This window comes from Electrophorus electricus, chromosome 6, assembly GCF_013358815.1.
Source record: "Electrophorus electricus isolate fEleEle1 chromosome 6, fEleEle1.pri, whole genome shotgun sequence".
NCBI classification, from domain to species: domain Eukaryota; kingdom Metazoa; phylum Chordata; class Actinopteri; order Gymnotiformes; family Gymnotidae; genus Electrophorus; species Electrophorus electricus.
The window spans coordinates 24,563,251-24,575,402 of NC_049540.1; the positions used below are offsets into that span (position 1 = coordinate 24,563,251).

Sequence of the window (12,152 nt, forward strand, 5' to 3'; positions counted from 1 at the left end):
GGAGCATAAATGATAAAAAATGTCAATTCCATGTTTTTTTCTTTGTTTTCCTTTAAATATTACATAAAATAAATAATTTATTCAAAAGCAGTCAGATAAAGAATGGAGCTATCAAATACAGTGGCTTTGCGTGTTAATAAAGATTCGTTAGACTTGTTTATGCTATGGCGCTACCTTGGCTAAGTTGTCCTTACAGAGCACCCCTCTCTCTTCTTGGCCACTCACTCTAGCACCTTAAACAAGTGCTTCCAATAAGTATTTACGCAACTAGCAGTCCACTGAGTCACAGAGCATTAGAAGTCTTTTATGAGTTAGTACAGCATAAATAACTGCATCCAAAAGTCACACGCACACAATTACACACAAGAACTGCACTCTGCAAAAGTTCTCTGTAGTTCCTTAATGGAGATGGGTGCGATTCCTCCTCTTGTGTTCGAACATTTCATCCAAGAATTTGGCATTGAAAAACCTCTCATATTTTCTCTTTTGCCAATAACTTAAAAACAAATATATGACATCAATCTGACTCAGTGAGAATGAGTTCATACAGTTCTTTTACATAGTGCCTTCCTTTAAAAAAAAAAAAAAAAAGATACTGTAGAAAAATTTTCCTCAGTGCAGTAAGCTGTTCCCAGGGGTCATGTCCGAGGCGGTGGCTATGGAATGGGAATGGGCAGGAAGTGTGTAGTAGTGTTTTTTCGACGTGTCTTTTTGGCCCTCACGGTCTTGCCACTGTTGTTCAGGCCCACGAACATAGGCTTCTTTTTGTTTCTCCACTCAGCAGAGGCGTAGGTGTTGTACCGGTTCTCCTCGATTCTCTCGATCAGCTTGCAGTCAGTGCCAAACTCTTTCTGGAGAAAAGATACAGAATACAGTTGGCTTGAAGTGGCCAGAGGTTTATACTGAGCGCATGCAGCACATCGTCCGATCAAACACAAAAGCAACTTTTCAGAAAGTAGTGTTTCTTAGGAAAACACAGTTCACTGCACATGGCAAATTGCATTCTAAACCATACAATGCTGATTAATGACTTCAGGATTATATCAACAAATCATTAAGATTCTTTAAGTGACAGTGTGGCAGTGCTAAAGCACGGACTTCCTCATCATTCTTTCCCCGCCTGATTCTCTCTGATTTGATTCAATGTCTCTGAGACAGAAGCCACCATTTTTCCTGTTTCAGGTAACATTTGCAATTCATGAGACCAGATGAATGGGAGGTGGTTGAGCTGGAGGGGCCGGCTAACAAAGGCCGAGCCGTGGATTGTGTTCCTGTGCGGTGAATGGAGCGGCACAGCACGCATGGAGCTGCGTTTGCGGAGAGACTCCTGTGTAAGGAAGAGGGGCTTCTCGGCTTACTTTCTCCAAGATGACAGAACTCTTTTGCCAAAGCCGACTTTTGCTAGGGGATTATTTACAGGCAATGGAGTGGAACTGTCCTTTAAAAGGAGCCCAGGCTTTTTAAGGGCCTAGAGACATGAGAAATGGAGCAGGGTCTCCTGCATGATCAAAGGCGTTGAGCGCTCACTGATCTTTCAATACCATGTTAAAATAAGAACAATCAGATATTTTTGATAATAAAAACATTCTAGTAAAGTAAACAATGTTTACATAATATTAAGTAGAACCTAAATTTACTATCATCTAATGGATAATCATTTCATGAAACCCTTAATGAAGCTTATTGAAGTTGTTATTATTATTTTGGTTGTTGCTGTTGTTGTTGCTATTGTTAAAATATTTTCTCACAGAAATGTGAGAAATGGGGGACTTGCACAATATTACATATATATTTAACAGTAAACTATATGTACAAAGTTAATTTGCATTCTTAGCATTAAGCATGATTCAGCTGTAGTTGCTGGAGGGAAAAGAACCTACCGCGCCATACACCACCCCTTTCTTGTTGATTGCAAGATAGTAGTTGCTGTCAAGCCCCTTGATAGCCACAATGCCGACATCCACAGACTTGATTTCGAGTATACCTATGAAACAAGCAAAAAAAACCAAAACAAAACAGATCTTTGATATGAGTTGGGTGAAAAAATTCCCAAGCATAAACAATACAGTTAGGCTAAACTGACTTACATAGTGAGTCACATAGTGAGTCTCATTTCAGCTCATTGCATTCAAGTGGATGAATTCAGTGTTGATGTGCATTCAAATCCTGCCTGACATTTGTGTAATAACCACATTCTGGTGTAATGCCCATCAGCTTCCCTGCCCTCATGTGACAGGCTGCCTCTGCCTTCCTCTGCCAGTCATGCAGGACATGCAGCTGTTCCGGCTGATCCATTTGCTCTCTCTGTCTACTAGCCGTAGACCCTGGGTGAGAGTGCTGTGCTGATCACTGCCAAAAGCATGCACATGCACACACACCCCAAATCAATTTTTGCTGCCCTGCCATTGTTTGCCAGAATATGGTGTTCTACTGTGTCTTGCCGTTGCAGCGTGTTTTTGAACCATTATGATTCAAGCTGCAGTAACCGTTACTATTTTTTCCCTTAAAGGCAATTACACAAACTGATAAAGTCACCATGCTTTCAAGGGATTTAGCCTTGAACCAGTGCAAATTTTGCTGGGGCAGTATGATGGTATTTGCTTATGGGATTGGAGGAACTTTGCCCCAAAGGGTGACCTTGGACTATGCTAGGCTGTTAATAATACCTACAGCTGCATCAGAGCAGCTGCATCCTTAAACCTTAGTTGCCGTTACAGCCCGACTTTGAAACAGCTGTAGGCCAATTACTACAGATTAGCACTACTAGCCGAATAACATCAGGACTTCCATTTAATCTAAATTCAAAACATGTACATCTGCCACATCTCTTTATACAGGGCTAACGGAGCGCAGTGTGGCTGGTGCCACACCTGCAGAGCGAGGAGCAAAGCACTGTGGCTCCACCACAACAGAAGGATTAGGCAGGATCTGAGAGTTCCCCTTCCGCATGGACTCAGGTTGCAGCCATTGAGGGGAGATGTAAAAGAATCTAGTCAGCTTTCCTCTCCCCTCCCTCGCCTCAGGTTTGTGAGCAAGAGCGACGGGATGAAAAGAGGAAGAACAGAGCCCGGATGACAGACCTGGTGGGATTAGAGGGGGAAAATCCATGATCAAAGACTAATAGTTCAGACAAGAGTAATGGACCAAATGAGACAAGTGTACATTCAGAACTTGGTACTCAGAGAGAGGACCACATGTCTGCACATAAACACACACACACACACACACACACACACACACACACACACACACACACACACACACACACACACACAGAGAGAGTCTCTGTGAGGGATTTTATATATGTAATGCAAATCTTAGAGGTGTGTAGTGTCAATATAAGATGTACTGTAAATCTTCTATAAGAAAACTGTTAAAAAGCACAATTTTTCAAAAAGCACACTTTGACATAAAAAGGAGATGTTATTGCACAAGTCTGATCACTTGGCAGCATGAGTAATGGTTTTACAGTCATATCATCTGCTCGTCCAGTTTCCTACAAGCCCTGTCTACCATCTGCATAATATAAGGCATCTGCTGAGACACTTGCAAAAATGTGAGAGAAGTTGCCTGGGGTGCAACATGATCCTCTAGGTATCTTTGGTTTATACCCTTGTTGGGCTCGGATTACAATGGCTTAAAAGCTTCACAACTTTAACAAGCTTGGTCTACAGGCTCTTTAAATCTGGGTTGCTTGCGACTGCCTAACCATGTGTCCTGAGTGCTGCACTGCTCTTGTCTGCCGGTAGCTGGGTGCAGCTTCAGGCCAGCTTCAGTCTAGCGGCTGCCCACGCAGGCCGGGCCATGCTCTGCTGTGAGCTGCACTCAGTAGGCCTGGCTCCTGCTCCAGGCTGTGTTGGTGGCCACCCTCATGCTCCACGGCGGTCGGAGATTTCTTGGCAGGGTTACAGAGCACACGTTATCGCATCTTGTGATAATTACAAAAACCCCACAGCTTCACATTTGTAGCTCTGAGCAGTCTGCCACAGCGCTGGGGCCTGTAACAGTGAGAGAGACCCGCATCCACTTGGACTCGCCATTGCCCCCCGTGTGGTACTCATGTGTTTGTGAAAACTATAGTGTTATCATATAGGGGGAGTCATGCCAAGCCACGTTGAAAGTAAAATATGGGCTTCTTGCAGATACCACACAGCCCCTTGAATCATCTGTCAGCATCAAAACAACAATGAGTAACTCGCATTCAGCTGTTTGGCAGCACAACTCTCCTCCTTTTTTCTCAATCGTCCAGCAAGCCGAGCCATGTCAAAGTGCTTAATTGTCCTGGGAACCCTGAATTGCTGGTCATGTGACAGACATGTCTTATCAATTAGCCCCCTGGTTCCCAGACCATAAAGGAAACAGGGTCCCAATTAAGAGCCATCATTGGCGCTGACCCTGCGTTCGCTCCTGATGACACTGCCTTGCACCTTTGATCTGGTCACTGCAGGCCTCGGGCTCCAGGAGACAAGCAGTGTAATCGGTCTCCATGGGCCTCCATGCAGATCCTTCCGCCACGTGCTCACGGTGCCTCTACATGAACTTGGATAAGAAAGCATGTGGATGTATTTCTGCAGTTCAGTTCCTGTATTTTTGTGCCATAAAATGCTACCTCAACAACCTTGCTGGGGTAAATGTGGTTTAGAAACTTCATCAAAATATAAGAAAGTAGCCAAAAAGGAAAAGGAAAATGAAATGATTTTTTTTTTTTTCAAATAATTCAAAGTAGACTTTGAGTAAAGTAAACTCTACAAAGTTTTCTAAAAGTTTTGGAGCAGGCAAATACTGCAACTACAAATATAAAAGAAGAAGTAAGAGTATGACATGCACACACATATGTGTGTCATACTCTTCTTACAACTTACATCTTATTTTTATATGCTAATAACTTAGCTACAGCATGATGGTTTATCACTTTCAAATTCACTATCTGTATGAATTCTACACTCTACTTTTGCTGATATCAAACAATGTTTAGCTCAGGAGCAGAAATCTTGAGAAAAGCTAAACATCTAATTCAAACCTGCCTTTATAAATCTTTCTTTATTGCCTTGTACTCCAAATCTCTCTCTTTGCCAAGCACTTGTGATTATATCATCTTTCTCCTTAAGAAATGCACTTGAACCAAACTTGCTGTTTCTAAACTAGCTGGAAAACCCCTCCATGATTTCATAGGAGAATAGATTGTACCTAAAATTATGTTTCTAATACCAAAGATGTGTTTGAAGGTAACACAAAATTTGAACTGTCATGATTAGGTACTCATTAACAGGCCCAGCTTTTCTTAATGACTCACCTTATACTACTCAAAACAGTATTCAATTACTCCTGATTATGAAGTGTACATCATTAACTCCCTATAAATCTGTTTGCCTGGGACTCAGCTTGTGAGTGCCCATATGGCACAAGGAGAGGGGTTCAGGAAAAAACAAGCCAGTAAAATAAATAGATTCCTACACAAAAGCCCACACCCAGAGCTGTGCCTGTTAGCACTCGATGATCCACAACTTTCCTCTGGGCCCATGTAATGTGCATGTAACAGATTTCAGTGATGTGCTACAACATTTACAAGGTTACTTTTGAAGTTCCATCTTAAAAATGTCAAAGTACTGTTTTCAATCAGCCAGAGGTTCCTGTTTGTTACATTTGCATTTGGAGTTATGCATGCTTGTAATCTGCATATGCACCTATACATCCATGCACCTTTATCCTTTCAACAACAACAACTGCAACACACACACACACACACACACACACACTCGGCTGTGGCAGCATTCAGAGACTCCAGCCTCCTTTTTTAAATGTCAGCGCAGGCACCCATGCTGTCGGGGAGCAGAGCAGCAGTGTGTGGGAATGTGTTACACTAGTGGCTATTCAAGGCACAAAGAAGAGAGTGAGGAAGAAGGGGGTCGGGCTATAGGACCTGTGGTGGATGAAACCCAGGACTCCCACTCCAGCCAGCAGTTGCCTTAGGATAAGCTCCCTCCCTCTGCCTCAACCCCCTGCCTATTGCACACGCAATATATAATTAGCCGGCATTCCAGCCTGCTCCTTTAAAACTGGGCCAGCCAGATGCATCCCTGGACCCATTGGCGGTCTCACTTTGCTACCTTTGATGCTTCCATTAGACTCCCCCACCACCATCTGTCCGACCACACTCCGCACAGGAATTCGCCCTGGCGATGATGTGAAGACGTGTCCAGGGAAAAGTTCACTCCTTTCTCAGCAAGGTATTTTGTGCTGTGCACTACACTAGTGTGTGGGGGACCTTGCTAAGAGCTGCCTCTCTTAGCATGCAAGTGGATCCATGCATTCTCAATATGTTCCCTGTGCTTTAGGTCAGCCATCAGAACACCTACATCCTACAGCCTACATCATACTAGTGGCAAAACAACAACAATAAAGAAATAGCCATTAATGGACCAGCAGGATGTAAAGACACTTCTCTGTTTAGCTCAGTCAGGCCCAACCGATGGCAAGTGAAATTATTATGTATGATTCCGTATCAGCCCTGTGCACTTTTATCTCCAGTTCTGCTGAGAGACAACCAGTTGGTCTGTTAGAGTAAAAGCATGTGGTCCTTTTTCTGAATCTGAATCCCATTCCAAAACTCTGGATCTGTGATTGGAAGTATGGAAGTGACAGGCAGAGTTTATTGAAAGCAACTGTAAAGTGAGGTTTTTTTTCAGTATGTAAAGGAAGACAGAGATAAATAAAAATAGAAAAATATTGCCGACTTTAAACGTGATGCCTCCACTTCCTACGTCCCAGGCGGCTTTGGTCAAAGTAAACCGCACGGAAAAACACTTTCAGTGCTGCATTTGAATTTTCAACAAAAACAATATTTAACCAAAGACTACAAAAAGTGGGGAATCTAGTCTTGGCTATACAAATAAAAAGTTCAGAAAAGTTCATTTGGCAACTAAAGTCCATCCACCAACTATTAGTCAGGACCTTTCAGATCCATAAATAAGTGCTTTTTTCAGCTGTCAATAGAGAAGTACATGTTTGGAAATTTGGACTGTGGGTAGACAAGCAAGCCACAGCACCAGGAAATAGATAGTGCTATTTCTCCCCAACACTGGCCTTGGCACAAATAGCCCTGGGCTTTAAGTTATGGGGTCAAAGGTTAGGCATACATCTGGCCTTCCATACCTCTGTGATGAACTTTTAACGAGCCAAAAACAAGACATTAACTGAAAGAAGATCTAGAAACTCACAACCAGGCTGTGAAAGGAATGTATATAAATGGGACCCAGCAGAATTAACCCAGCAGCTTTGTGAGAGAACCAACCGATTTAACTAAACTTTTGTAAGTTTTTATCAGGTTAATGAACATGTAAAATGTAATGAATTATGTGTAAAATGGGCAACCTTAGATTACTTGACATTAATTCTGTGAAGTAGAATCAAGAATGTAGTGCAATACTAATTGATTTGAAAGGCCTGCTAAAGTTAGTGTGCAGACCAAACACAGTGGGCCAGTTACAAGTAAACCCATTATTCCTCTCAGTATGTTACGTTAACATACAACATTATCATTATCATCTTGGTCATGTACCTTAAGTACCTTAAGCAGTCCAGTAAAAGTGGGCTCTGTTATTTATGAATCAGAGGAGAGAAAATCGGTGAGGACATTCAGGTCAAATGGAATGAAAAGAAACATTGACGTTAATCTTTTGCACATCACCCCACTCCCTGTAAGTCTGTTTATGGCTGGTGTGTATCTGGTTTCCCATAGGAGCTTTAAATGGGCATCACAGTTGCAAGGAAGAAGCCCCGGCCATGTCGCCTGCCTGCTGTCCATGTGCCTGGCACAGTGTCTCCTCGTATATATTCACACATTCAGAGCACACGCTTTTGCCCCATCTCTGACAGGGAGGAATGAAAGTCATCCACCATTGTCTCCTTATGAATAGAGGAAGACTGATGAGAAGAGAGGAACAGACAGGCTGCTGCAGTATCAGAATCGCAGCTGTAGCAGGAACACACTGCTGCAGACTTGCAATTTCTTACCATGTCCTAATGTCAATAGGCTTAAAAATATAAGCTTATGGGAACTTGCTAAGTATCACACTACTGAATATCACATACAGTCGCATGTGTTGGGGAGCAGCTGACTCTCCTGAACCCTCCCTGCTCAGAGAATTTCTTGATGTCATATCATTAGTTACCGACAAGGCATATAACATCACACTAGTCTCCTGTCTGAACCTAGAGGAATGCCTCACTGAGACCATCCAGCACCCTGGCCAACACCGACACCTCATAGAACAGCTGAACTCAAGCCCCACGCCCTTGTTGCACAGTAAAAAAAAAAAACAGGCACAGGCAACAGATAATAATCCCTTGCTCTTAACCTCATATACTTCTTAAACTAACAGTCTTTGATTTACCCGGTTTAATTAATGTCTCTGGTAAAAATATAGCAAATGGATTTTTATATTCTAAAACAAACATGGACAAATGATCTGACTAACCCCTCTCACCTCCACCACCCAGGACAGCACAACACCAGAGGTTCCCCATAGAAGTCACTGCCGCTGCTCCTCTGAGTGTGTGCTACATGCCGCCCAGGAGACTGAACATCTGCAGCACTCTAAGGAGAGCACTGCTGGCCCAAATGAGTTCGGCTTAGAAACACCTCATTGAGAAGGGCGTCATCTGTATCTCTAATTGAGCAGTATTTGATTCAATTGGCTCTAAATGGACTGAGTGGGGGGAAGTGACCATTGTGCTGACCCCTGTTTGATGTACTGCCCACAAGTTGACACGATGATTGGATAGACCCCTGCACTTTGGACCCCACAACCAGTAGTTGAACCCTAAACTGCTAAATACCCTCAGTCAAATCTGTCAAGGACTAATGATCCTCATTTAGAATTTCCTCCTGCCGGGTGCTGGAGTGAACTTAAAAGCAAAGGTTTCTGCTGGTGAAACACACTTGTGCTTAGAACAGAGTTTGCTGTGTGTAGTTTACCTCTTGGACTGTGTTAATCATCAGTCAGATGCTAATGGAATAGGCGACTAGTCCACTTTGCAGAGCCAGAAGAAGCAGGGTAAGCGTATGAAGGGAAAGTGTGAACCATAGGCTAGCACTTTCTCAGCTGAACGGACCGATTACATGTATGCTCTGCCATCACAGTGAGCTTCTTGTTTGGTACGCTCAATACACTGAGGACAGCTTGAAGCTCCACCCTGGGCACTACATCCAAAAATGTCTTGTGGGAGATGAGAGTCTCCAGCACAATGTGACAAAGTGATACTGAGCAGATGGATTCTGAAAGGGAAATCAAACAATATGGGTAGGGTAGGGTTACAAGCTGTGTATAGGCAGGTCTTTTGTCGAGAGCAGGGCGAAAGAGCAGGACTTGAGAAGTAAGGTCGGCTGGAGACTGCTATGTGTTCTAGTACTGACAAAGAGACTCTCTGAGCACACATCTAGAAAAAAGCAGTGCTCTGTCATACTTAAACTTTCTGTAAACATTTCTTCATATGGTTACTTTGAGAAAATTTAAGCATTTAAAAAAAAAAAAATCAAGCCCATACATACATACATTTAGACTCTTTTTTAAGAGGACAGCATTATTCACTAGCAATATATCTTTATTTCATGCAAAATTTTAATGGCTATATTTTTTGTTAAAAGATCCAATGACAATAATAGTATTAAATAAGCACACTGAACTAAACTGTGTGTTTTGATCACCCTGCTCCCCCTGTTCAGCATTTAGTTCTGTGATTTATAAATGGTATGTATTCAGACTGAGGCTGCCTGAACGTAATGGGAAAGAGGGTTTTGCTTTTTTGTTTTGTTTTGTTAGGTTTAATATCGCAAAGAATTACAATAGAATAAAGATGAGTAATAATATAAATGGAGGTCATGTGTATATACATATATCAAGGAAACAGCTTCTGCAAGTAATTCTTTTATTTCAGTGTTCCCATTAAGTAATAATTAGAGATCATAATTAACTCATAGTCACATGATTCAGAGCAATTGAATGTTCTCTTGACCTCTGACTAAAGTTATGCCACATGCAGAGGGGTTTTTGAAATGTCAACAGCTTTAACTGGGGGAAAGAAAAATATTTTGAAGAGACTCTTGATATTGTGCCAGCGTGTTATGCCATAACATGACAGCCAACTCCTTCCTACATGTTCCAGGCATGAATGGCAGCAAACAATGGTTTCTGATAACAGAACAAATCAAGCCAAAGCACCTTCGCAAAAGTGCTGTGTTTAAGCTCCAGCAAGACTGTTGGGGCTTTGGGCGCAGGACACAGAGAGCACTGCTGCTACCTTGTGGGCAGCATCCCACTACAGAGTCTCCACGCAAGAGCTAGCGAAAGCTCCCAAATGGCAGAGTTCCAACCTGTTTTGGAGAAATGATTCATTCACTATTGAGTGAATCCCCTTTCCTCACCCATTCCAGGCCAGATTCACAATTCTGATGGGACGAGGCTGGGATGAGATGCGAATTCCCACCAGGCTTGTGCCTTAAGGCCATTGTGGTAGAAAATGATGAGCATGAAATGTTCATATGTGGTAAGCAGTTGGCGGGAGTCTTTTACCATGCCTACTGTGCTTACCGGCACCTTGAGATACCGTTGCTTCTCTACAGAAGTGATGTGTAGCCGAACAAAGTTGATTCAAAGGCTGGTCAAATAAACAGTCAGGTACTACTCAAACTCCCCACGAACAAGACTTGTCCACTTTTGTCTTTACTTCTGTCCTTACCACTTGCAAATGCATGATGCACTTAAATAAATAAGTGACCAAGTTTTTTTTTTAAATGTTCAAACCACATTATATCTCCGTTCCAAAGTTTTTAGTGCGACAGGTCGAAGAGGCAGCCGGACTAATTGAAGTGTCCACAGCCATGTCTTGTAGAGTTCCAGCACTCTCTGTCTGTAAGTAAACCCCACTCACATGGGCCCCACATGTCAAACCCTTTTTTATTAAGACCAATGTGTGCGCAATGCAGTAACAGAAAAGAGCATAGGGTGTTTTAAAACGTCCCAGCCAGGTGCCGTGGACTTAACTAGCAGACTAACAGCATTTAAATGCAGAAACAATAGAAAAGGGATGGCACATTGGTTCCAGTGGGGTTAACACTCAAACGTTACAACATGTAAACATGTCAAATATGAGCTGTAAGACTTATAGCAGTAATAACAAAAACAATAGAACTATACTATGATTTAAATATTTTATTGCAAAGAAGGGTCTCTTGGAAATGTCTAATTGCTTTCAGGAAATCTGTTATGAATAAATGTAGACTCAGAAAAGTGGAGGAAAAACATCCGGGACTAACTACTCGAAAGCCTTCTGCTTTCCACGTGGAGCAGCTCCAAACACACTAAGTGGTGGCACCACAAGCTCAGGTAAGGTTCTTATTATCTGTGGATGTTTGAGACAAAAATCAAAGGAAGCAGGAAATAAGCTGTGCCATATCCTGGGAAACATTTCGTCTCTATGGGAACCACATGTGCTCGCAGCCGGACAGAGAGAGGGAGAATGAGAGAACGAGGAAAATAAACAGAGACGGCAAATGGAGAGACGTTACTTACTGAATGGATCATCTTTGCTCTTGGTGCCGTTGACGGTACCGTTTTGATCAATCCTGAGAAAAAACTTCTGGTAGGAGAAGAGCTTCCTCTTGCGCACGTCACCCGTGAGGTGACTATAACTGCGCACATGGCGGCCCACCACCACGGAGGACGAAGAGCTAGCCCCCCTGGGGGAGCGCAGGGTTCCGTGGCCGTCATGGCAGGCCACGGGCAGAGCCGAGCACAGGAGCAGAAGCAGCAGGACGCTGAGGCAGGACACGTGGGACCAGGCTGAGGCACCCTTAGTCACTTCCCATTTGCACATTGTACTGGAGGGCAGAGGACTGGGAATAGCCTCACAGAAAGGTACATGCTGGAGAGGTGGCCGGGAGAAGGGGAGAGCACGGGGTGCAGAGCCCCGTGCGAGCGTGGCAGGTAACGCTGGTGCTTCTGCTGTTTCCCAGGCTCGATCTGGTTCCCCTCGCGTCCGAAAGGAACGTGTCAACATCCATAACTTGAGACACTTCCGTGGGGATGGGGAAGGGGACGCCTCACCTCTTGGCCCCACGTTCCCCCCCGTGTGTGTTCCCCTGGAGTGCTCCG

General features: G+C 43.4%; 1 protein-coding gene across 1 annotated transcript; it reads right to left on the reverse strand.

The window, feature by feature from the left end:
* Positions 1 to 656: 656 nt before the first annotated feature.
* Positions 657 to 11,874, reverse strand: fgf10a (fibroblast growth factor 10a). Its single transcript, XM_026999415.2, has 3 exons — positions 11,571 to 11,874; positions 1,881 to 1,984; positions 657 to 851 (listed from the first exon to the last, which is right to left on the reverse strand). Exons 1-3 carry the CDS (start codon positions 11,872 to 11,874, stop codon positions 657 to 659), a joined length of 603 nt encoding a protein of 200 aa, XP_026855216.2.
* Between the last annotated feature and the right edge of the window lie 278 nt (positions 11,875 to 12,152).